The sequence below is a fragment of the Oenanthe melanoleuca genome, chromosome 17, assembly GCF_029582105.1.
Source record: "Oenanthe melanoleuca isolate GR-GAL-2019-014 chromosome 17, OMel1.0, whole genome shotgun sequence".
Taxonomy (NCBI): domain Eukaryota; kingdom Metazoa; phylum Chordata; class Aves; order Passeriformes; family Muscicapidae; genus Oenanthe; species Oenanthe melanoleuca.
In genome coordinates, this window is record NC_079350.1 from 11,010,431 (window position 1) to 11,035,579 (window position 25,149).

General features: G+C 41.8%; 1 protein-coding gene and 1 long non-coding RNA gene across 2 annotated transcripts; one reads left to right on the plus strand and one right to left on the minus strand.

The window, feature by feature from the left end:
• The first annotated feature begins 101 nt into the window (after positions 1 to 101).
• On the plus strand, positions 102 to 19,915 carry MAN1B1 (mannosidase alpha class 1B member 1). Its single transcript, XM_056504836.1, has 13 exons — positions 102 to 584; positions 2,788 to 2,896; positions 4,008 to 4,144; positions 5,107 to 5,267; positions 7,326 to 7,435; positions 8,685 to 8,870; positions 10,611 to 10,759; positions 11,353 to 11,541; positions 12,375 to 12,565; positions 14,200 to 14,320; positions 15,930 to 16,127; positions 16,417 to 16,548; positions 17,358 to 19,915. Exons 1-13 carry the CDS (start codon positions 447 to 449, stop codon positions 17,559 to 17,561), a joined length of 2,025 nt encoding a protein of 674 aa, XP_056360811.1. The 5' UTR covers positions 102 to 446; the 3' UTR covers positions 17,562 to 19,915.
• LOC130259973 (uncharacterized) lies at positions 4,823 to 24,470 on the minus strand. The gene is made up of 4 exons (XR_008841723.1): positions 24,106 to 24,470; positions 23,380 to 23,530; positions 22,958 to 23,280; positions 4,823 to 4,945 (listed from the first exon to the last, which is right to left on the minus strand). It is a non-coding gene; the product is annotated as an uncharacterized LOC130259973 (long non-coding RNA).
• Positions 24,471 to 25,149: the final 679 nt, after the last annotated feature.

Consider the following 25,149-nt stretch of genomic DNA (forward strand, 5'->3'; position numbering starts at 1 on the left):
TGTCCTCGCATCCTGTTTGCGCCTTCTAGCTCTTTTATCTCATCTTGTAACCTTGCTTTCCTCCTGTTCTTGTAAGCACAGTAAATGTTTGGGCATTCCATACGATTTTGTCAACCCTTTATAGTCAAAACATTTCTTGATGCTTGATTCTTAATTTCTCTGTCTCAGTGGGGGGCCCGGGCCGCGACCTCAGGGCGGCTCGGCGAGTCGGCAGCGCGGGCTGAGACCTCTGGCTGCCTGGCTGCCTGGCTGCCTGACCGCCTGCTCGCGGAGAGCGCCCGTCCCCACAGGTCCTACGCAGCGCCGCCGGGCAGGCTGGATTCCGCCTCGCCCCGGTGCCACCGAGCAGGGACGCGTCGACGCCAGAGCGGCACCGGAAGCCGTTGCCGGAAGCGGCCGCTCCGTCCCGCGGTGCGATGGCGGCGGGCAGCTCCTGAGGCGCCGCCATGTACTCGGGTGCCGCTGCCGCCGCCGCGGGACCACCGCGCCGGGACTTCATCTCCGTCACTGTCGGCTCGGAGGAGGCGGTCGGGGTCGGTAGCTACAACAACAGCAAGGCCTGGCGGCGGCGCTCCTGCTGGCGGGTGAGGGCCACACGGGGAGCTGTGCGGTACCGGGAGTATCCCTGGGCTGGGTGCGGGCAGCATCTGGCGATGGAGGAGGGTTGTTGGGCGGTCAGGATTGTCCCTGGACTTAGGTGCAGCTGGAGTGTCATGGGGGATCTGGCGTGGTCCCCCAGTTCTGAGTCGGGCAGAGGCCACGGCCATGGGCCCTGGGGCGGCCCCGCGCTGGACTCTGCTCTCGGAGTGCCCGAGGGCTCCCGGGGCTCCTCTCCTCAGGGTAGGGGCGAGCTGGCTGAGGTATCTCCCCGTCATGTCTTAATTTTCACGAACAAAGCTGGGATGGGGGTATTCGGTAAAATCCTGCCCTCTGCTGGTGGACATTTGAGGGGCAAGGCTGCGCTTTCTGGACAGGAATGAGGGCAGTGAGATTTGGTCTCTGTGCCTTTGTTCCCTGTGTTAAGGCTTGAGAGGAGAATCCTGTCTTCTGCCCTAGGAGAGTTAAGGGAGCAGTTCTGCTCTAAGTGTGAAAGCTGAGTGTGAGGAGAGGGGTTCTCTGACAGAGCTGTGGTTAGTGACCTTCTTGTCTGCTTGTGGCTAGAATCAGCAGGCAGCTTCATGTGGGATGGCAGTCTTGGGCTGGAGAGTCTGTGGTAAAGAGTGAGTCAGAGGGACAAGATAACCCTTGTTACAGATAGGAGATGATATACAGTGACCTATAGGGGCTTCACACTCATCAGATGAAGTGTATGAAGAGCTTGTTTAGGCACACAGTCTCACAGTTCTCCTTTTATTACCAGCTAGAGAGATATGGGCCCAAGTCATCACTCTTCATTTTATCCTTACTCTTTGTGAGCAAAAAACCAGTAAGATAGTGGCGAATGTCCTTTCATGTTCTTATGCCTTACTTATACCCGTTGCAAGACAACACAATTAAAACTTCTTTTCCCATCCTACCCTGATGAGCCACAGAGCTGCTAGATTTCAAGTATCTTTCTGCAATGGGAAGAGAGTCATTCAGTTTGTCAAGCAGGTAGAACTGAAGATGACACAGTGGAACCAGCATCTTGCAGTGTGCACAGCGAAGGGTGTACAATATTTCTGTACAGTCAACCTTGCAGGTGGAAGGCAGGAAACTGTGCTTTGGTACTCACAGTGTGAGCACATTGACAATTCTGCACTGAGACATTCCTGACCTCTGGCTGGTGCTAAGAGGATAAGGACTGTGGGAAGTACTGTGTGATTTGTGGGAAAGGTCGTTCCCAAGTGTAGCATTGCCTGTGAAGTTCCCTCTCTGTTTACCCAAGCCAGAATTAGTGAATTTCAGGAGGACTGTTGGAAAAGTAACAGTGACAATTTAGCCCTTAATGTTTAATTCCAGCTTCTCCATAAATGGAGGCTAAGCTACATTGGCTTCTTTCAGATTAATGTAATTAGCTGTGATTTTTCAGTGATTGTTGCGTATAATCTAGTGTTAACAATACATTTTTGCCCAGGACTAAACTTGAGAAGATTGTAGGTTAGTCTTGTTCATTGTTCTGTTGTACGTCATTTTCACATTGCTGCAGGTTGCTGGCTTATTTTTTTGTGGTGCAGAACTTGTTCTGTGTGACAGTTCCTATGCATGTCGAGCCAGGATACCTTATTCCTCTTTCACAGCTTGACAGAATATTGTGAGTTGGAAGGGACCCACTCTTTAAGCAGATGGCTAATAGGAGGATCAACCCCTAACCTGTCCAGTGATTAGTGCTCAGTTTATTTTGAGCCTTTCTTTGCTGCAGTAACATTTTTAGTTTTCCTACCATTTTATTCTGTTTCTAATTTTGCATGTGCACTCTGCAGTCCCTCCCCATCCAGGAGAAAAGAGACTTTTGGCTGATTTCCCAATTGATAGCTGGGCAGATGCTCAGGTCAGCCAGTGGAGGTTGTGATCAGCTGTAGTTGAAGCTTTCTGGGAGTCTTGGCGTTTGGCAGGTTCTGATGTTCTTGCAGCAAATGGCTCTTATGTTTCTGTGAGCTTCTTGTGCCTTGTGCTAGCTGGTTGGATTTCTGTTTTCTCTGTCATCAAAGAAAATAAGCAATGAATATATGCAGTTGAAAACAGGGTAAAATTAAACCTACACAATTTTGTGGATTTTAATCTGAATGAACCAATAAGAGTTTATTTTTGACCAAGTAGGTTCTTAATACCATGCTAAATACTCTTTCTTTCACTTCTCTCCTAAAGAAATGGAAGCAGCTGTCCCGACTCCAGCGGAGTGTCATTCTCTTCCTGTTTGCATTCTTGGCAGTGTGTGGAGTAATTTCGTACACAAGCATGGGGGAAGTATGGAAAAGTATGTGTTCTGTACAGCTCAGAATTGCCAGAATGAGGTGTTAGAGTTAGAAGATTGCTGTGGGTCTCATAATCGGTTTTAGTTTCCATTGGTAATGACTGGGTGTATTCATTAAAGTACAGTTCTGAGATTATTTTATATGATGTTTAAATGATGTAATGCTTAATCAAAAATATTTTTTTATGCCTTTTCTTTCTTTTTCTTGACTAGAGCAACGTTTTGTTTTAGTTGGTGTCCTGGTTTTAGCCAGGATAGTTAATTTTTTGAAGTAGTGGGAGAGGATGTAGCTAAGGCCTGGATGTTATTCTATACTACATCAGTCATTGCTGGGCATGGGAGAGGGGAGAAGGGGACTCCCTGTGCTGGGGAGAAGGGGTTCCTTCTGGTAGAGAAAACATGGCAGGGGCAGCCATCCATTTTTGTGCCTTTATGTAAATAGTTTATTTTTCCTATACCTTTGGTTATTAATACTGTTTGCCTTACTGTTAGTTTTCTTATTTCATTGCTGTTTCCAGCACATTGTTCTTATCTCAACCTGTGATCTTTGCCTTCTGTGCCTCTGATTTTCAACTCATCCACCCCAGAGGGAAGGGGGAGGGGAAAACATGCAAGGGAAGAAGAGTGGCAGTGTGGTTTTTGTGGTTTCAAGGAGCACTGAACTGAGGATTACCATTTCTAAACTATGGCAGTTGATTACAATATGAAGGCTTTGAGTGTGTTTTTTATTATGTTTCTATGTAGAAATGGCCTAATCACTAGAATAAGGTAATCCTCTCTTGGTTTTGACTGCCTGTCAGTTTAGAAATTCCAAGCATTTGTGTAATACTAATGCACATTTACCTCTGATATTATCTTATTAATTGTATTGAAAGACTGAAATAGTAGCAATTTAAAAAATCCTCATGTGCCTTTTAGCAGCCTCCTTTTATATTAGGGAGAGGATTAATACCAAAATACACTTTGTATCTAGCAATAGTGTCTGTTTATCAATATTTTGTGACTGCAAACAGTTTTTGGAGGTGCATCTACTATTTGAATACAGAAAGCTGTTATAAATCTTGCTGCAGCCTTAACTGTTGATTCCTTGTGCTGAGTAATTTTGTGTGTCTAGGTATAACAAACAAATCATTGGATGATCAGAGAACAGAACAAGAAATTCCTAGATTAAAGCTGGCAAATCCAGCTGTTCTACCAGCACCCCAGAACGCAGATGCCAGCCGTGGAGTCTACCGTGAGCTTTCACTGCAGGTAATGTGAGTAGAAATTAGTTTTCTAAAACCACAAAGAGTTTATGAAGGCAAATAGTGCTTGTTTCCAACGGTTATTGTGGAGGAAGTTGCAATAAAAGTGTGCACTTGGTGGAATGCTGTCCTCTCAGGGAGGGTTTTGGTGTAGTATTTCTTGGCTTTATATTTTTTATCTATGTGTTCTGTATGCTATTTTTTACTCACTGCTCTGTCCAGGAGTGCCAGGACTTTAGGTCACAGTGACTTCTTACTGGAGACTTCACTCATGCTATGTGCATCAGTCTCCACTCTTGTGAGGAGCCTGGAGTCATGGTTTATCTGGGAGCTTGAGAAACAGCATCAGAAAGAGCAGATGATAGGAGGTTTTGAAGGGTTACATTTGCAGGGAATGCAGTGGGAAAGGAAGATCAATCGACTGTGTGAATTAGTGGACCAAAGGAATACCTGTTACTGTGTTGTTTGTCATGGATTTATGTCATCAATTCAGGGATTTTCAGTTAATGAATGCAGAATTTTTTATTAAATCTTTTCTTCATTATGCAAAAATGTACATGTATTCCTGTATAGTATTCTTGATATTTACATTGGCATTGTTGAAACTTTTTTTTGCATTCTTTTTCTAATTCTCATAAATATACTGATCCTAGTAAAATGGAATTAAATATCTTTACAATCCTTTGCCAATGCCTTGTGTTAAACAAATACCTGGTAAAAGTAGAGGTAATTTAGAAGTAATTTGTCAGTGTAAACTTAAGAACTGGCTGATTTTACCAAAAGTTTAAAGCAAAAAAACCCACAAAGTCTTTAGCATACTTTCCATTCAGGTGAGAATTTGCCTGCTGCAAAACAAACAAGATTTATCTGAATTTATGTTTGATACTGGAATGATGTTGATTTACGGTTTGAAATTTTACCATCTCTGCAATTTACCAAGCACTTTGTTTTTTTCCTTTATATTCTCAGAAACCACCAAAACCACCTCATGTTCGTCGGGGTCCTTCCAATCTTCAGATCAAGGCACCACGGAGAGACACAAGGTTGAAGATCCAACAAGATACTATGAGGACTGTAGAAGAGTTGGTTGAAGCAGATAAAGTAGAGAAAACAGAGAAAACCATTATCAGGTAGAAATGTTTCAGGCAAGGTACAGTGCTTCCCCCTTGCCCCCACCAAGATCCATTGAGTGTTGGAGTGAACATTTTAAGAGCTTTTTGTTGTATGTGTGTGAGGTTATTTTCTTTCTTTGCATGGGTTTGTTCTCAGGCCTTGCCTGATAGCTGCTGATATTACTAGGCTGATAGATTTAATTTTGATGAATGTGCAGTTTCTCTGATTTTACTGCTTGTGTCACATAGCTGCAGAGGATTTGAAGCCCTGTGAGGCTGATGTATTTCTAATGCACTTAGACACTCTTAATGTTCAGAAGGATTCTCGGTGTCCAGAGATTTTTATTGTTTGTTGTAATAAATGTTAATGTAACAGTGTCAGTATAATAGTGCTGCTACAAGTGTTTTTGTCCTGAGGCAGGTTTGAAAAATGATAGCAGGGTCCGTGGTACTTGTGGGTTGCTGCCACTAAACACAGTGGGCCCAGGCTGACCAGGCAGAACCAACTGATGTGTACGTAGTTGTGTGCATGTGCTTACTTATTTCTTGTAAGATACCTCATCCCTTGGACAGATCTAGTATGATCTTTAACAGATCTGTGCTTCTGTGGTTATGGAGGTGTTTTGATTAGGGAATAAGTGAAGGAAAGTAACGTGAGTATAGAAAAGATAACTAAAACTTTGGCAGAGGTTCTTCAAACTTGGAACATGAGGCTTGGGGGTTTTATGTGTTTATGTTCTCTTTAGCACTGGCCCGGATGAGCTGATCATAGCATCAGAATTGTGCCTGAGTCAGCATTTTGGCTGTCAGTATTGTCTGAAAGTGTTTTATTGTTTTGGTTTTGCTTGTGCTGTAACTCACAAAGTTTAACAGGTGGTAACAAAAGAACTTACAAGAGCAATGAAAATATAGTGAAGACTAGCTACCAACTTAAAGAATGAAAGTCAGAAATTAAATATGGCATTTATCCAAGTCAGAAGACATGCTGACTGTAGACCATGTAGATTTTAAATTAAGCCTGCAAGCCTAGTTCCCTTAGGAAGCATATAATGGGCTCAAAGGCAACATACCTATATGTTAAATGGTATGGTCAAGATTGTTTGATCTTGATATGAACTTTGCTTGACTTGAAGTCTGTTGCTGTGGAGAAAGATTACGGAGCGGCGAGAAAACACAGCAACAAGACACTCTCTTGCTTGGTGCAGGAAAGAGCAAGAAAGAGCAATTTATTAAAAGAAGCCATTGCCTTAAATAAGGCAGTTCGTGCAAAACAAAATGCAAACAGATCATTGGTCAGAGAAAGAGACACCGCTTGTCCCAGGCTTTCCCATGGACCTTGCAGGTGTTTATCTCTATTATGATTCTTTCTCTTTTGTTTACAATAAAGAAGGAACCTCTAGCTTGGGAAAAATCCTAACTGAGGCTGAGAAAGTTTCATGGCCTGAGAAAAATACTTAGAACTTGAGAAAAAGGCCTGACAGATTTTGCCTAGACCTTAAGCAGTGTCCACAGAAGTCCATTCTGAAAGACTTCTCCTTCAGGAGATTCTTCATAAAAACAATTATAAAACTGATTTATGCATCCATGTTGGCAGACAAGGCTTGTGTTCCCTTGACTGCAGAGTTAGTCCTTTGAGCATCTCATCCTTTGTGCTTAATCATGAGTTTTGGTGATCATCATTTATGTGGTACTATTTAGCTTTAGTAGCTACTGTGGTCATTTTTTGGTCAACTTTCAGAGCTGCTAGATAACAAATTGCTTATAATGCATCATTTTCATGTGTTTGATTTATTTTAAGAAGTTTTTTATTAAATTCCATTGCCAAGATGTTCAATGAAATTCCAAGACCTTGTAACACACATTCCTTAATCAAGTGAAATTTCTCAGCAAAGAAAATTTGTTTGAACAGAAAACTTACCTAATGGGCAACACAGTTATTTTGATCCTTGATACAAAATCTAACTTCTGTTTTATCAAAGTGTTCTGTGATAAAGGAAATGCAGAGATAAATCCAATTCATTTGCATGATTTTCTGTGACCAAAGTAAGCCTCAATTACAGTCTCTTGTATTTGCAGCTGGAGAGGAGCAGTCATAGAACCTGACCAAAGCACTGAACCTCCATCTAGTAAAATAATGGAACCAGAAAAACCTTCATCTGTGGAAGCTGAAGTACAGAAAGAACCAGGTAAAAAGGACAGCTAATGACACCTAGTTTTTTGTTTGTTTGCTTTTATGGTTTATGTTGTGCAATTTCTCCCCATACACATTAATCAATTAATGTATTTATTTAGATTAAAGGAAACAAAAAGTGTAGGAGAGATCACTTGCCTGGAACATCCTAGTGTTCTTCAGTGTTCATGTTTCGCTATGCCAGCCTTCATGCTTGTTAGCCTTCAGAACCTGTAAATAAATTTTAGAGACAAATCTTTGAAATACAGCCTCTGGGAGGAGACAGGACAGAATAATGTAAAGAAGGAGGGCATGAAAGAGGCAGCCTCCTTTTCAGCTGTGCTCATCCTTTTGTTCTGCAAATCCGGGGAAGGTGACTTCTTCCTTGAACTGAATGGAACTATTTTTAAGGCTCACTAGAAAGCTGCAGAAGCTGTTTTTGAAGTTGCTGTGCTTGTAGAACAAAGAACCTATTGTTCCTTTTTCTGGGTTCAGAAAAGAAACCAGGAAGTTCTGGTGTGATTAACATGGTATATTTCAGTATGATGTATTTGCACTTTTGCAAGCTTAATATTTATGAGGTTAGTTATGCTGCTTGGTGTTTCCCACTCTAGAAGTCTTTGTTCATAATTTTTCAAAATTTCAGCTAACGGCTTGGAATTTTTCATGTTCATTGTGTAACATAAGCTCCACTTCATGGCAAATGGCAAGCAAAAAATTAGTACAACTGTAGAAAAAGACATGATTTTGTCAAGATGGAAAATGCAAAGTTTTTTCTATTTTGCTGTTAAATAGAAAATTCAATAGAAATAATTCTGTAGAAGTGATTTTAAATTTAGCAGAAAGCAGTGAGAGAGGGAAGATGAAGAAAAAGAAATTGTGTGTTGAATTAGCTAAGGATTTTATTGTTTAGCATATATATTCAGCACCTGAATTACCATGGATCTTAATCTAGTATTTCCTGACTTTCATCTCCTTGAGCTTTAGTGATACTCATCTACAACTATGCATGTGATTATTTAATGTTTTATTTGCAGAAGTGACAGTTTTGTTTCCAGAGAAGTCTCTGTTTCCACTTGGCTGGAAATGCTGACTGATTGTTGTGCAGAGGAAAGGCTGTTCTGAAAAGAATAATATGAGGGTGGTTTTTCCATTGCACTGATAGGTTAATTTGGAAGAAATTCTATTTTCGGTTAGTGGTGTGCGGTAGAGTTCCATCAGTGCCCTGCAGAAGTCCTGAGCAAGGTGCTGTTTCTCCTTGGCAGTGCCCATCAATGAGCGCCAGCTGGCTGTGATTGAAGCCTTCCGCCATGCCTGGAAAGGGTACAAGGATTTTGCCTGGGGCCATGATGAACTGAAGCCTTTGTCCAAGTCTTACAGCGAGTGGTTTGGACTTGGGCTTACCTTAATTGACGCCTTGGATACCATGTGGATTTTAGGCTTAAAAGAAGGTAATTTTTTTTAGTCTTCATTTTTTTTTCCTCTAAAATAATTCCTTGATTTCTCTTCAGGCAGTGAATGTTCAGAGTTCTTTGAGAGGAATATCTATTACATGTGGCCTATAAATTTAGCTTTCTTGTGAATGTAAATACATACGTATATACATACATACATAAGTATATACAATGTATATATCTGGTAGAATTTGAGGGAGGTTTTAATAAACTTCTTGGTCTTTGTTTCTGTACTAAATCCTCTGTGCCATTATATAGCTTTCTGCCCATTACTCTTGGGTAGTTTGCCTGTATGTTCCTTCCTCGTGTTTTATCACACCTAATATCAATATTTCATATATGGATTTAAGAAGACTTATTTCTGTAAGGAATCCATGGGTGGAGAAAGGGAGTGCTCAGTACCTCTTTCCTGAATTGTTTTGCTGTCTGTGTTTTTGAAAGTCATTCTGCAAGTGACCATGTTAGAAATCTTTCAAACAGATTTTAAAAACTAAGCCAAAAAATTTTGCAATTCTGTTGCAAAAAACTTAAATGGTTAATTAGTGTTTAAGACCTTTTTTGTTGTTGGTTGTTTGGGTTGGTTGGGGTTTTTTTTTAGTGATGCAGAGGGTTTTTTTAATGGTAATTTAAAATTTTTGGAGCTGTATCTATTTAACTGTGGTACATAGCCACCTTTGTCAACTTTCATTAATCTTGCAGCTTTTTCTGTCAAAATAGGAAGAACAGAGCTGCCAGTGAGGGTACAATAAATACTTGAAGCATTTAATGATTCTGTCTCTCTGCCTTTGAAGTTTCTGCAAAATAACATGTCGTGTGCAGCTCTAGACCTGAGCAGTGTATCTTGAGGTTTAATCAAGTTGTCAGTGTGCTGCTCTTTTTTTTCCTAAAAAATTAATTGTGAACTAAGTAGAGTTTTTAAAATAAATTATTGATACTAGAGATGTGTTGAAAATGGGTTCTTGGTGAGGGTTTCTTTCTATTTTATATTAGCTCTGTCTGAGGCAGTTGTTCTGCTGCTTCTCACTATCAGGAGTTTCCAGAAGCTGTGAGATCGCTGAAATAGCTCAGCTCCAATTTTGAGGGCTAAGCTGACTCGCAGGCACCATGGAGAGAGACCCTGTACCAAAGAAGTCATTGAGTGATGCTGCTTCTAAGGTGGTTGATGAATCTAATGTGGCTTTTCTTTTAACCATTTTTTTGACTTAGTGGTGTGATAAACAACAATTTTTGTTTCTAGAGAAAACATTGCAACATCTTGCAGGAAGCAGGCTCCTGAGGACAGTGCTAGGCTAAAGCTGTTAACTGAAAATGCTACCTGTTATCTTGGTAGATAACAGCTTTGGTTGAGAAAGATTTAATTAAAACTTAGGAGGCTTTGTGGAAGTGGAACTAATTATCTGTAATTACTGTAACAAGGCAAATGGATGGATTTAAAAGATTTTAATTTCTGGACTATTTTAATTAGAAATTCCTCTAATTCTTCTTTTCTTAAACTATTAAGGACTTCCTTTTTTGGTAAATATTTCTGTCTATATGCATCTGTGTGTGCTGAATAAGAATTAAGCCAATGGTAATGAAACTTCTGCTAGCATGTGCTCTTCCTTTTAATTTTCCACCTAAAATTATCATCTCTGTAGACAAATACAAGTAACTGTCATGGATGTATGTAATACTCATGTCTTTAGTTGTTGGAACATGCCAGAAGTTCACAGCTGAACTATCTTTTATGCTTTGCAGAGTTTGAAGAAGCAAGAAAATGGGTAGCAAATGATTTAGTATTTGATAAAAATGTGGATGTGAACCTATTTGAGAGCACTATCCGTATCCTGGGTGGCTTGCTGAGCACCTACCACCTCTCTGGAGATAGCCTTTTCCTGGAAAAAGCTGTGAGTGACTGGCCTTACAAATGAAACTGGGTTATGTATTCCATATTGGATAAAGTTGAGGGAGGATTCCTCAGAAAGTTAAATGTTGGTGGTTTGTAGCAGTTTAATATTTAAAGTGGTGAGAAATGCATTTACCATTAAGCTCTGAAGCCTGCACTCCTGCTCTCTGTACAACCTCAAAGCCTTGCTGTGTTTGTCACCTCTTCTTGTACGTCTGCTCTTCTGCTCATGAATGGCTGACCATCATTAAGCTCATGAAACGAAAGAGGAAATAAATGATTGGCAAAGGGTTATAGCTGTCTTTTGTTAACCTTTCTGTGTGTCATAACAGCATCAGCCACCTCAGATTAGCAAGATCAGCCAGTGACTGCATGATATGGATTGCAGCCTCAGATAAGGCCTGCAGCACTAAGGACAAGATGAATAAGTTAATGACTTTTAAAATTTCCTCAATTGCTTGCATCATCTAAAACTAAGCTGTTGTTCTATCTTTTTCTGTCTGCTTTGTGAAGAAAATCTAATGGGATGTCCATGTGTATATATGTATTTTTTGTTTGTTTGTTGATTTGTCCATGCTCCTGGGTTTTCTTTAGAAAGACATTGGAAACAGGCTTATGCCAGCATTCAAGACCCCCTCCAAGATCCCATATTCTGATGTCAACATTGGTCGGGGCACTGCACATCCCCCTCGCTGGACATCTGACAGCACTGTGGCAGAGGTGACCAGCATTCAGTTGGAGTTCAGGGAGCTCTCTCGTCTCACTGGAGATGAGAAATTCCAGGTATAGAAGAATCAGTTGATGTCTCTCTCTTTTTTCATTTCTCTGCAGCTTTATGACTGACTCTCCATGGTCTCAGAAATCTATAAGTTATCATAAATAAGTTGTGAAGTTCTAGACAAGGGAAGAAAAAGAAACAAAATATTCCATTATTTTATTGGATAGCAAAAGTAGTAGTGGAGATGAGTAATTATTTTTCTTTTTCTCAGAAACAGATTTTAACACAAAAGCTTTTAAAACAAAAAATTCTGAGTGTGGTTTCTTGATACTGTTTTCTGTATACAGTGAGCAAAACTGAAATGTTGCCATCCAAGGAACTAAAATGTCACATAAGTCTGAGAGCAGGTCACCATATAGGGAAAAGTTAGTCGAAGTAAACAGAATTTCAGAGAAAATAATATTATCTACTTTTCTTTTTGTTTGCTAATGTTATTATATTGAACTGCATCCACAACTCAGTGTTGATGAATGCAGTAATTTAAAGAACCTTAGCTATTGCTAAATAGATTAATGTAGTTGTTATTTTTGCTGGACTTCTACTTTGCAAGTCTGAGTAAATCTGAGTGCTGTGGTACTGGCTTTTGAGTGGGCTTGCCTTCAAGGAAAAGAAACAGTTATAATTGCTTCAGAGTACTTGAACATACCCAGAACATCATATTTTGAGAGTCCAAAAGTCTGAAATATTGAATTTAATATATTGCTCTAGCTGAATTTGATGTCCCTGATGCTAATTTGGGGAAACAAACTTACAGATTTGTTGCAGGACTGTAGTGACTAGACACAGTTCTGTACCTCATTTATATCTATAATTTATATTTGCCATTTTTTTCTTGTAGAAAGCTGTAGATGAGGTGATGAAGCATGTTCACACCCTCTCAGGGAAAAACGATGGCCTTGTGCCTATGTTCATAAACACCAACAGTGGGCAGTTCACCCACCTAGGAGTCTACACTCTGGGAGCCAGAGCTGACAGCTACTATGAGTATCTGCTCAAGCAGTGGATTCAGGGTGGAAAGAAAGAAAATGAGTAAGTTATTTACACTTCTCATATTGGTGTAATAATGAGGTGAGCTATAAAACTCTCTGCTGTAGTTCACTGCTTAAAGAAAAATACCACATCTGCCCAAGAGTCAGCTGAACTTATTACTGCTTTTAAAGCAAGCTAAGCAGAAAGAGAGACCTGTGGTGACTTGGTGAAAAAACACAAGGAGAGTTAGCCTTAGTCTTAAAGCTCCCTCTCTACAAAAAATTTTTCTTCCTCAGGTCATCAAATGTGAAGAGTGTCACAGACAGGAGATAAGAATTAAGTCTTTTCAATAGATATTGAACATAATTAGACACTTCTGAAGTACTGTGAGCATTTCCTTTCAACAGTGATGCCTGTGTTTGCTCTGGGTTTGTTAGTGAAAGGTGACAGGAGACAGAAGTTTGGTATTTGTGTTACCTTCTCTTTAATTCCAGCATTTCAGACTGGTAGGGGTTGCAAAGGGTCTTATAGCCCATCCTGTGCCACCTCTGGCACGGGCAGAGACGCATTCCACTAGACCAGGTTGCTCCAAGCCCTGTCCAACCTGGCCTTGGACACTTTCAGGGATGGGGTAGCCACAGCTTCTCCGGGCAACCTGTATTCCCTCCCCAACATGCCACAGCCTCAGCACCCTCCCAGGGAAGAATTTCTTCCTAATACTTAGTATCAGTCTGCTTCCTTTCAGTTTAAAGACCCTTCCTCTATCACTACATGCCCTTGTAAAAAGTGCTTCTTCAAGTCTTTCTTTTATCCATACTGCATTATTGGAAGAGTGTTTGCAAGGAGGAGTTAAAGAGGTTGGAAAAGAAGCTTTCCTTCAAGACAAGTCTGCATATCAGCTAATTATGTTAGACTGTTCGACTCCTTGTTAATTTCAAGGAGTTTAATGCAGACAGAACAAAAATGTGCCTCTTGGAGATATTTCTGTATGTCAAAGGAAAGGCCTTTCTCCAAACAAAGCTTTCATCCCTGCTCTTTCCGAGGCATACTGTACTGTAAATGGAGAACTGGTGTCTTTGGGACCACAATAGCCTTTTGTGAGCCTCACAATCAACAGGTTGTTTTCCATATTGAAAGTACGTAAAGACAAGGAAAAATTAAATAAAATACTGTGAAATGATGTTTCACAATGAGAAAGGTCAGTTGGAAGAGTGCTCAAACTCTTTGAATCTCCATCTTTGGATGAGGGTCATAAAAAAATTGCTTGGATAAGTACTCAGACAACCTGATGTAATTGAATCTGCCTCAGAGCAGAGGATCGAAGTAAAGACCTCCAAGAGGTCCTTTCCAGCCTAGATTTTCTGTGATTTCAATAACTGTGCTTCCAAGGACTTGGGAAATAAAATCTGGCTATTGCCTAGAAACTGTTGCAGGTGTTTTCCTTAATATTTGAATAAGTACTAATGTATTATTATTTACTTTTCAAGTAAACCAGTATTGCTACACGATAGTGACAACCAATTAATGTTGTGTTGATAGTTACTGAGGATGTTTTTTAAGTTTTTACATTTAGTTAAATATTACTCTTTAGACTGAAGTAACAGTTGCCTAAAAAGTTGTGCTGAACATCAGCTGTGATCAAATATGTTCTGACTGTGTGCATGTGAGCCAACTGGGAATGATTTTTTCCACAGGCTGTTGGAAGACTATATGAGAGCCATAGAAGGAGTGAAAAAGCATCTTCTTCAGAGATCAGAACCCAAGAAGCTTACTTTTGTAGGAGAGCTTGCTCATGGCCATTTCAGTGCCAAGATGGTAAGAAATACAACTGCAAAAGAAAACAGAAAAACCATTAAAAATTTTAATAAAACCTAACACAGAAGCAAATGCAAAGCTTTTCCCTCTCAGAAAAATGAACAACCAGACACCAAAAACAAATAAAAAACCCAAATCAACAAAAACGCTAAACCCAAGACAATATACGCATGCACATCTGTCTAGTGTGATGGCAGTAATGAGTAACTGCCTTGTAGATACCTGGGGCCGTCTCTATGAGTTACTCTAGTAAACCCATTTTGTCCCTTCAAGACTGAACATTTTGATGCTGGACTTAAATTCTCTTTTTTTCTGTTTTTGTCATTAAATTCCAGTGTCTGAAATTGTTGAGATAATACCTATTTTACATATTACTCATTTTCCATAATTCAAAATATATGTAGATACTTGCACACCTGTGCTTTCAGATTTGTCTTCAAAAGAAGCATGTCATCTAATACTGTATTATGGGGTTAAAAAAGAAATGAATAATTTTGGAGGTTTCTGTCCATTTATGACATCTTTATTTTCCTACCTGGAAGATTCTTGAATAAAGCAGTATACTGTTCACTGTAGGGAAAATTGATTGATCTTAACCCTCTGCTCCTAATTTTGTGCACTTTAAGATCTTTCAGTTAAAAATCTTGTGCAGCGCAGGTATTGTATGTGTGCGTGGCTTGTCTGAAAGGCAAGTGATGTATTATTAGTGTATGTATAGCCTTTCCTGCTGTAGGGTTTTTAAGATACTCAGTTCTAGTTTTCAGCATATGCTTCTTGGATCTGAATTTCCCAAAAGCTCTCAAAAAACCTGCTGTGAGTAAGACCAGAGTCTGGGTTTTGGGTAGAGGGGGCTGCCCCATCCCAAGATAGGACAGAGTTGAATTGAGCCAGATAGATTTGGCTTAGGTGTCTGTACATGTCAGAACACTTCCTTCTGTTTCAGGGAGTCAAAATTTTAGTTTTAATCCATTGTTACTGGGTGAAAGGCTGGACAGGTCTCTTACCCTGGCCAGCTGGAAAAGTGGGGGATGTTTGGCTCCTATGCTGGCCTTTACAACCCTCAATTTTTCTTAAGGACTGGGCAAAGCTTTTAAAGGTCCATACAGGGGTATCAGAGTGGTTTTACTATGTTTTTGGGTGATGAGACCTGAGCTTTGATTCTGAATGTTGAGAATCATTTGAGATCCCATATGTGACATTAATCTGCAGTGCTTACTTTCTTTATATCAATGGTAGATTAGCCCCACAATGAGGAAAACCAAGCCTTTAGGTGGGTCTGCTGATGCCCTACATGAGCTGATATGAAGTGCATGCTTCTGGTAAACCAAAAAACACTCTCCTTCCCCTCAACATGGCCTGAGACCTTTTCTTTCAGAAACTTGTCATGAAAACACATTCTTGTACATTTTTGAAATTAGTGATTTCTGTAATAATGCTGCCTATCTCATGTTACATCACATCAGATTGTTTAAAAGTTATCCTCAAGTTGTTGGTACCAGAAATATGTTTTGAAGAAGAGAAAGAATAAAACAATTAAAAGACAAGCCTCCCCCACCTCCCCTTGCTGTTTGATGTGTAACTTCTCAGTAAGAGTTGTCTTGTCTTGCAGGATCACTTGGTTTGCTTCTTGCCGGGTACTTTAGCATTGGGAGCTCACAATGGACTGGCTGCTGATCATATGAAATTGGCTGAAACTCTTATAGAAACCTGCTACCAGATGTATGCTCAAGTAGAGACAGGCCTGAGCCCAGAGATCGTACATTTCAACCTCCATGCACAGAAGGGCCACAAGGATGTGGAAATCAAGGTGAGCAGATAGCTGGCCTGAACTCCAATTTTGTGATTTCTCTGTAGCTCTATTCTGCTATTAAACTCCCAGCCAGATATTAGGGATGGGGTTTGTTGTGGATCAGTTCATTCTTATCCTGCCTTGCCTTCTAGCTGTACCCTAGGCTTTGGTTTTAGTTACCCCAGCAGTATATTTAGAAGCTGACTTACGCATAACAGACTCTTAGGAGCAGATGGAGATGTGAATAATTATTTTTTCCCTGCCTAATTCCCTGTCTAAAATACTCTTGTCATTTTTTCTCTTGCAGCCTGCAGATAGGCACAACTTATTGCGACCAGAAACTGTGGAAAGTCTTTTTTATATGTACAGATTCACTGGTGATAAGAAATACCAAGACTGGGGCTGGGAAATCTTGCAGAATTTCAACAGATACACCCGGGTAAGGCCAGTTTATAATGACCTTGTACTGTCAGGACTATATTTGCTCACTTACTTTCTAACACCAACTTTGAAAACATACTATGTTTCAAGATTCATCAGATAACTGTGGGGGAATTTGTAAGTATATACAGAAAAATAATTTTCTTACAGATGGAGATACCCTGCTTAGTCTATATAGTGAAAGAACTTGTATTACAGTAATGAAAAAGTGAAATGCAGAAGCTGTAGGCAAGACTACCAAAGTATTAGAATCTGTAGTTTTTAGACTTTGGAAGCTGAGAAGGACACAGCTGGATTGAAAGAACTCTTCAATTAAAGTTGCTAAAGAAAAAAAAATCAGCACAAAATGGCATTAATGGTTTAATAGAAGGTTTTTTCTGTTCTTTCTGACTACATTTCTCATGGAAAAGTCAGTGATATACTGTGAAAGTGTGGCACCAAATATCAATGGTCTATTCTTAAGAGAAATGGATACAATGTTTAGGCCAGCTCTAATGTAGAAATCACTGGTTACTTTCTGTATATTTGTCCAGAAACTTCAAAGGGATGTTCTTTGTGATACCTCTCTACCCTAAGCACAAATGGATATTTTGCTTCATTTATTGTTGTGGTTTCCTTTAAAAAGGCAATAAGATTTTTTTTTTTTCTTTATTGAAGCTTTATATGTAAATGAAAACTATGTATGAAATTAAAAGCATGAAAACAGGATTTGTTTCTTAGCACTTATCCTCTCCAAGTGCATCTGGATGTTAGGAACTAAAAAATTATTTTAGGTTATGTAAAGATAACTTTTTTTTTCTTGCACAGGTTCCTACAGGTGGTTATACTTCCATTAACAACGTTCAGAATCCCAGTAATCCAGAGCCACGGGATAAAATGGAGAGCTTCTTCCTTGGGGAAACACTCAAATACATGTTTCTGCTGTTTTCAGATGACATAGACTTAATCAACCTTGACAAATACGTCTTTAACACAGAGGCTCATCCGCTCCCTATCTGGGTGCCAGCATAGACGCTGCATCAGTGGATCTTCCAGTGGTGGCATTTTTATCTTCAAGTCACTTTACTTTTCAGGGTTTGAGGAGAGATGCTATAATGCACCTTTTTTGACTTCAAACAACAAACATAAGCTTGGGAAATGCATCTCTGGTTTGAAGAAATCATGTCAGTCTTAAATCTTATCCCTGGTTCTTGGATGGGCAAAGTTGTGCCATATGAAGCTGGTTTCCCTGGGACTGATGATGAGGTTCAAAAGGTAATCATAGTGTGGACCATGACATTCTCGGGGCTCTGGTGACCCAGAACTCACTAATGTCAGTGTTACTAAATGCTCATTAAATACTGGGAATGCAGCAAGTTGGCTTAGGGCACGACATTGTTCCAGGAGAGTAGGAATAAGCCTACAGTTTTCTGGTTTATTCTGGATTCACTGAAACACTGGATTACAGAGCCATTCCTTTGTCAGACTGTGACAGTGGTTCAAGTGGCAAGTGGAATAAACAAAGAGCTGTAATGCTGTCCCAGGGAGAAGCTGTCAGTATAGTATTGCTGCTGGTACTCTGATCTCATTCCAAACTCCTGAGCTATGCTGCATCACCTTAGAAGAAGGAAGAGGCAGCAGAGCATCTGTTGTATAGTGTCTTAGTTTTGTAGAGCACTTTGTACAGTCTATTCAAGCTGTGGCTGAAATGATGGTAAAAGAGAATTTGCTGCTGGTTTGGCTCAAAGTGGTATATAATTTTGTAGAGTTATTGCAGTTTTATAACTTCCCTGCAGGAATGCAGGAGATAATGTGAAATGCAAGTAAAACTACATGTGCATTTTATATCTTTATTTGCATCAGTTAGACTCAGGTATTCTGACTGAAAGCTGCTTTCTGAGGTTGGACAGTGCAAAAGCTTGTGAGCATATTAGGTATCAGCCTCCTTCCATCCCTTCCTGTTCAGGTATCACATCATGGGTGTTTTTTGACTCAAAACAAGCTTACAACTGTATAACAAAGTTCTTGTTGTTTGTAATTTCTTGGACCATGGAGAAATTTTCAGTTTTTTTTTTCCTTAGGAGTAGTGTTAAAAGCAGACAGTCTAAAGGTATTACAGCAGTTCTAGTCCCCAGAAGAATCAGAGAAATTAATTTTGGTTACTTGAAGACAAAGTAGACCCAGAGTTTTTAAGAATCTTACAGGCGCCCTGGGATCTTTCATTTTTATATGTGCACACTTACAGATTTTAAGCTGTGAATTTGGAAATGAGCTTTCTAGAGTGCTTTTCCTGTATTCATGGATAAGATCTCAGAAATATGATTGATCATATTTCCAGAAGAGTTTGGTCTCATTGAAAGTCTCTTTTCCTCATGGCAGTGAGTGTCACAGGCAGGGCCAGGAGCTGCAGTCCCACTAAATCTAGGGCTCCCTGTCCGTTAATGGACCTGACTGAATATGACTCTGGTGGTTCATTTTCCAGTGGCTGAGGGAGGTATTTTATAGTAATTGTAACCTTTGATTTGTAAAGTAAGATGCATCTTTATTTGTTTTATGCTGATCCTTTCTGTTTGCTGGAGTTACAAGTTACTCTTGGGACCACTATTTAAATCTTTTATGTAATATTTATCATTCCATGTACTAATGGAAATGGAGAAATTTTACAAATTATTTAAATGCATATTTTTCTGTCATCAGAAGGACCCTGTCCTGGGATTGACAGGACATAACAAGTCAGTGCAGAATGTTAATGTTCCTCCTGTTCACATGATAGCAATAAGTCTGAGAATGAGCTTCTCACAAATGCAGTGGAATCCAGTCACTATGGCCTTTAGCTGCACAACTGATTCGCTGCCAAGGCTTCTGTTTTCTTTGGCACAACAACAAATGAGGATAGTGCAGGGGAAATGTGGAAGGAAACACCTTCAGTTTTTTTGTTCATGAAGCAGCTTTGTGCTGCTGAGGAGCTGAGCTTTGGCTAAAAGCTAAAGGCTTAAAATTGGAGACTGAAGAAAAAATGAAAAATATAAATTCAGTGATACTACCCAGGTCCTTCTGACCTGTGTTGTTTTGGCCTTGTGCCTTTGAACAAAGTGAATTTTGATCCTTTAATTCTGACTGCTATGGATTGTAAAACTTCCAGGGTTCTGAGTTTCACCCAGAGAACTGCCTGAGGCAAGAGACATTTCTTAGAAAATGGAATACGTATAAATGCTTACCAAAAATCTTCTGGTTTTGAAGCTGTACACAAGTCTTAATGTAATTGATTCTACAAATGGGAGTATGGGAGTCTGTGTGATACTTTTTTTGCCTTATGATTGGCTTCAGAGTAATAATTCATTTCCTAATGAGTTGGAGAAGAATAAACTTTCACTTTCCCAAACATGTCTTGTCTTTTAGCTGAGCCTGTTGATCCAACTGATTTCTAGTTCCTCTTGGGACATGCAGTCTCCTCAAAATGTGGCTTTACTGTCCTCAGCCTTTAAACCTGAAATTCAGATTATTAGCTCTCACTAGTTAGCTCTTTCTGTCTCTTTGAGAACAAATGCTTGTTTCTGATCTCTATATTGTGTTTGAAATGACACAAACTAAATAATCTCAACAAAGCTCATCTGTTCTTCTGCAGAGGTTATTTTAATTCCTTATTTATTTTTACTTCCATAACAAACTGTTGAGTTAACATCCGTCTCTGAGCTCCACAATCTGTTTCTGTTTCACTATGTGCTCCTTCAGCACAATAAAAGCTCATGGTTTCCCTGTTTCAAAACTTGAACTGCTGAGTCCATAACCCACTTTGGTGTTTCTGCATGCTGGGACACTCCTGGCTTAAGTGGAGTGTTGTGGGGAGGCCACCACTGAGCCAGGGATTCTGTCCTTCACAATTGAAAGCCTTGGGCTTCCACTCAGAAACAGAGCTGGACACGGGGAGAGCCACATAGAACTGCAGGACTATGGACTTGGGACTTTAAGCCACAGTGCAGGAAACAATGGCCTGTTTGCTTAAAGAAAATTCAGCAGATGGGGCACAGTTACCATCTAATCCCTGAGCTTTTGAAAGCTGAATTCTCATTACAGGTCTTAGAAAGTGGCAGTTTTGCAAGGTCCCTGGTGTTGGCTGATGGGACCCTTGTGTTTTACAGGACTTTTGTGTAGCAGGATTTTCAGCGTTCCATGCCAAGCTCAGGTACAGCTCTATTTACTCCTCCAAAGAATACACCTTGTTTCCTGTTCCATGCCAGTGTGATGTTGGCAGTGATGACAGATGAAGACAGGAGAGGTTTTTGCAGTAACACACTTACAATTTTGTAGATTTTTCCTGTGCTTCAGGACTTGCCTCAGCTGTGCTCTTAGAAAAAGCCCTGCAAGGGAATTCAGCACCTGACTGGCAGTGCTACGATCTGGTGTATATTTAATAGGATCAATAAAACTGACATGACGGGGTAGCCTCATGACGCTTGCTTCAAGAGAAGGGGTTAAGATTCTTCTGACTTTGGGTTTGGGAAGAAAGACTTGGGTTTTTTTGAAATACTGAAATACTGCTGGAGATTGTTGTCCAAAGCTGGAAGCATCTGTGTCCACTGGAGCCCAACCCTGAGTTCCTGTTCTGTACAATGTTCCTACCTTGACTGCACTCATTGTGTCAGTAGATGATGATAGAACAAATGAGCCTTTGTACTACAACCTTACCGGTGCAGGCCTTAAGCACAGGGGCTGGTCTGTGCTGGATTAAAATCTCGAGTTTATTTGCACTCACACCGATCAGCAAGGTAACCCATGCAAAGTAAATCCAAGGCTCCTCAATAATAACTGACATTTGTTTACAAATTATGTGCAGTTTTGTACAGTGCTGTGTAGCCTCAGAGACAAGTACAGAAAAAAGAGCTACAGAACTGGTACCTAAGTTTTAACAGCTAAGTCATTTGTACCTTCTACATGAAAATAATCCAAACATAACCACAATATTATTACAATATTGCTCTTGCACTGCTGGAATTCTCCACTGTGGATTTCAGGTATAACAGCACATGCTTTACTCCCAACAAAAGCTGGTCAGGTGGGAGCCAGAAAGCCAATTTTGTCTGAACACCACCTTCCAGTAGGGTATTGCTTCCTCTCTCATAGGCTCTCTTTAGCAAAGTGGTAAATGCAGAATCCAGGGGCACAGCAGGTTCTTTGCTTACCTCCTCGTGATTTTTAAACTCTTTAAAGTAAAAAAAAGCATAAGAGAAAAACAATGATGAATATGAAACAAAAATCTCCTCAGCTCCCCATGTTTGAGATGAGCTCTGAGCTGAACCCAGGTGAAGCTCCAGGAGCACAAGTGTGCAGTCCTGCTGGAACAGAGCTGTCCAGCAGTGCCCCTGGGGAATCTGTAGTGTTCACTGCTGGCCTTAGAGAAAAACTCACCAAACCCAGCCCAGGAGGCCTGTGATCCCCAACCCAGCCAGGGGCAACTCCAGGCACTCTGAACTGAGGCCACTGTGTGCACCAGGCTCTGCTGTGCCTGGTGAGGAGTCTGTGTATGACCCACCCCTGAGCCCTGGTATCGCCTCCCAAACACCACAAAGACCTCTTGTGTCATCAGAGAAAAGCCCTAGAGCAAATCTGTGTCCCAACGTGATCAACAAGAAATACAGAATTAGCTCTATAGAAATGCTCTTTCTGATGGAAATGTAACCTCTATAAACTGTGAGGTTTTTATAGGAATACTGGCTCAAGAATTCAGTGACTTCAGGTATTCCATACCACAGGTTCCTGAGATTGCTTGGGTATCCAGTTTATAGTACTGGTTAAACTGGTAGAGCTGAGGATACTTAGCAGTTTTCAGAGACTCGAGATCTTTATCACAGAGCTGGAACATCAAGCAGAGAGCAAAGAGTTCCTCTGAGACTGCAGGAGCTCAGTGAAAACAGCAACAAGGTACTCCACAATGTGTGCTCCTAGAAAAGCAAAAATAAACTTAGCTATTGACATGAGCACAGACACTGGGGCAACCCTCCTTACCTTGGGCCTTGGCAGCAGCCCACAGAGCATCATTCAGAAAAGTACTGAGTAAGATCAAGAAGCGTTTACAGTGACCTAGACAAGAGTTCCTGACCACTGAGGTACCTGAAAAATCCTCCACACATTAGTTCATGCTGAAGTAAATAATCCATCTTCACTGTGCTGTGCTAAACATGCCTGTATTGTAACAGGAAAAGCCTCCTGCCAAGCACCACCTCAGAGAATTGATTTGTACTGGGGGGCACAGACCCCAGTTAACATGTACAAACAAACAGAATTTTCTTTCAGTCCATCCCAGGTGCTACTTGACCACCAAATACACACAGAGAACTTGGTGAGGTTCTGTGGGGTTGACAAATCCTGCTTCAAGCCCAGCTGATGCCCCTGTGACTCCCCTGTGACTTTCCTCAAGGAGCTGGTAGAACTTTGCAATATTTGCCACCAGAGCTTCATTTCTCAAGAAGCTTTCTTTGGAAAATGCATCCATTTCATACTTAACAGCGCAGTCCTCTCTCCCTGATCTTGGGAAGAGCTGCCTACAGCCATGGAAACCACCTTCCTCTCCTGATCTCCACACTGTCCTAAAAGCACTGTGACAGAAGCCAGATGGTCCATGCAGGGACGGTGTCTCTTCTCTTTAGGGCCAGGGAAAAAGGGCAGAAGCACCTACAGAGCTTTAATGCCTCTCTTGAAGAGGAAACACCATGGATCTGCACCCCTTTCGCTTGCACAGAAGATAATAAAACACCTTAAGGTAAAAAACAGTAAAAAAATTAATAAAAATGGATAAAAATTATGCCCCTTTCACTCCACTGGTAGAAATTACACAATACCAAAAAACCTGTACCTGTTCCATCTTCAGGCTGAAGCAGTAACTTCTAATGCAGCAGGGACAACAGCAGGGAAGGGAAATGTTTGGATAATCCTGTCTTCATTTAAAGATTTCTTCATGAAAGCCATCACTGCCCTCAATCGGGACATCCACACATCCAGGACATCTAATAAAAGAAGAAAAAAATCTAAGCAGAGGATCCAGACTACCAGGAAAAACAACAGAATGCAACACTCGAAGAATACAAGGCATCTTTTTAATTTATAAACAACAACAACAACAACAACAAAAAAAAAACAAACAAAAAACAAACAAAAAACAAACAAAAAAAACAAAAAAACAAACAAAAAAAAAAAGTGAAAGCCACCTTTGTCACACAATAGAACGTTAAGTGCAACACAAACATCCCTGCTGAACCTTCACTCTGCCTTTCAATGCTGCTGTCCGGCACAGAGAAGCTGCGGCTGCTGCTGGATCCCTGCAAGTGTCCAAATCCAGGTGGGACACCGGGGCTCGGAGCACCCGGGGCTGCTGAAAGGTGTCCCTGTTCATGGCAGGAGGGGAACTGGGCGAGCTTTAAGGAGCCTTCCCACCCAAACCACTCCGGGATTCCGTGATTCTGTGAGCAGACCCAGGCAGAAGGGCTAAATTCCCATTTTAGTGCAAAAATGCCGCTGCAAGAGTATGAAGAGGGGTTTCAAATACTGTCAAAGTGGCACGACCACATCAGAAATTACTTACAGGTGTAAAGAATTCTCTGCCTACGCTGGATAGAAACTCCCTGTCAGCGCCGGAGCGGCGGGTTCGGGAGGCGCCGGGGCCGGTTCCCCTCAGCGCGGGGAAATCCCCGCACCGCCCTCCCGCGCACGGCCGGCGGCACGGGAGCCCCGGCAGCAGCCCGGAGCAGCAGCGGCAGCGCCGCGCGGCCCCAGCGCCCGCCCCGATGCCGCCGGGTGCCCGAGCCCCACACTCCGCCCGCCGAGGGAGCGGCGGCACCGCCGGCACCCGAACCGGAAGCGCCGTCACGTTAGCGCCCGCACGTCAGCGGCCCGGGCTCCGCCCACGGCCCCGCACGTCATCGGGTCGGCCCCCCCCGCATCACAGCCGCGGCCACGCCCCCTCGCGTCACAGTGACGGCCACGCCCCCGGCGACACTGCCGCGGCCCCGACCCTCCCGTCACGGCCGCTGCCCGCCCCCCCCCGCGTCACAGCCGCGGCCCCGTCCCACGCGTCACAGCCACGGCCCCGTCCCACGCGTCACAGCCACGGCCGCGCCCCTCGCGTCACAGCCGCTGCCCGCCCCCCCTCGCGTCACTGCCTCTCCACGCTCTCGCGCGTCGCAGGGTCGGCCCGCCTCTCCATGTCATCGGGTCACCCTGTCGGCCCGACCACGTTCATCGGGGCCGCAAAAACTGTCCCCTATCACACGGCACAATGGTCGCCGACATCTTGTCCGGCAACACGACTATGTAGTTGCACCCACATTTGTCCAGCACCACGCGGCCGCGTTGGAGATGCCATATTTACCTAGAAACACGTGGCAGCTAGGGCGCCGCCATATTTGACCGGAAGCACGTGGCGAAAACGAGCGCCGCCATATTTCACCGGAAACACGTGGCGAAAAGGGGCGCCGCCATTTTGAACCAAAAGCACGTGGCGGTAATGGGCGCCGCCATTTTGAACCGGAAGCACGTGGCCGCTATGGGCGCCGCCATTTTAAACCGGAAGCACGTGGCGAAAACGGGCGCCGCCATTTTGAACCGGAAGCACGTGGCGGTAACGGGC

Excerpts from the sequence above, each read along its gene's own strand:
- MAN1B1 (XM_056504836.1), top strand. The coding sequence starts at position 447 with ATGTACTCGGGTGCCGCTGCCGCCGCCGCGGGACCACCGCGCCGGGAC. Across the intron at positions 4,145-5,106 it reads ACCGTGAGCTTTCACTGCAG|AAACCACCAAAACCACCTCA; the intron begins GTAATGTGAGTA and ends TTATATTCTCAG. Across the intron at positions 5,268-7,325 it reads ACAGAGAAAACCATTATCAG|CTGGAGAGGAGCAGTCATAG; the intron begins GTAGAAATGTTT and ends TTGTATTTGCAG.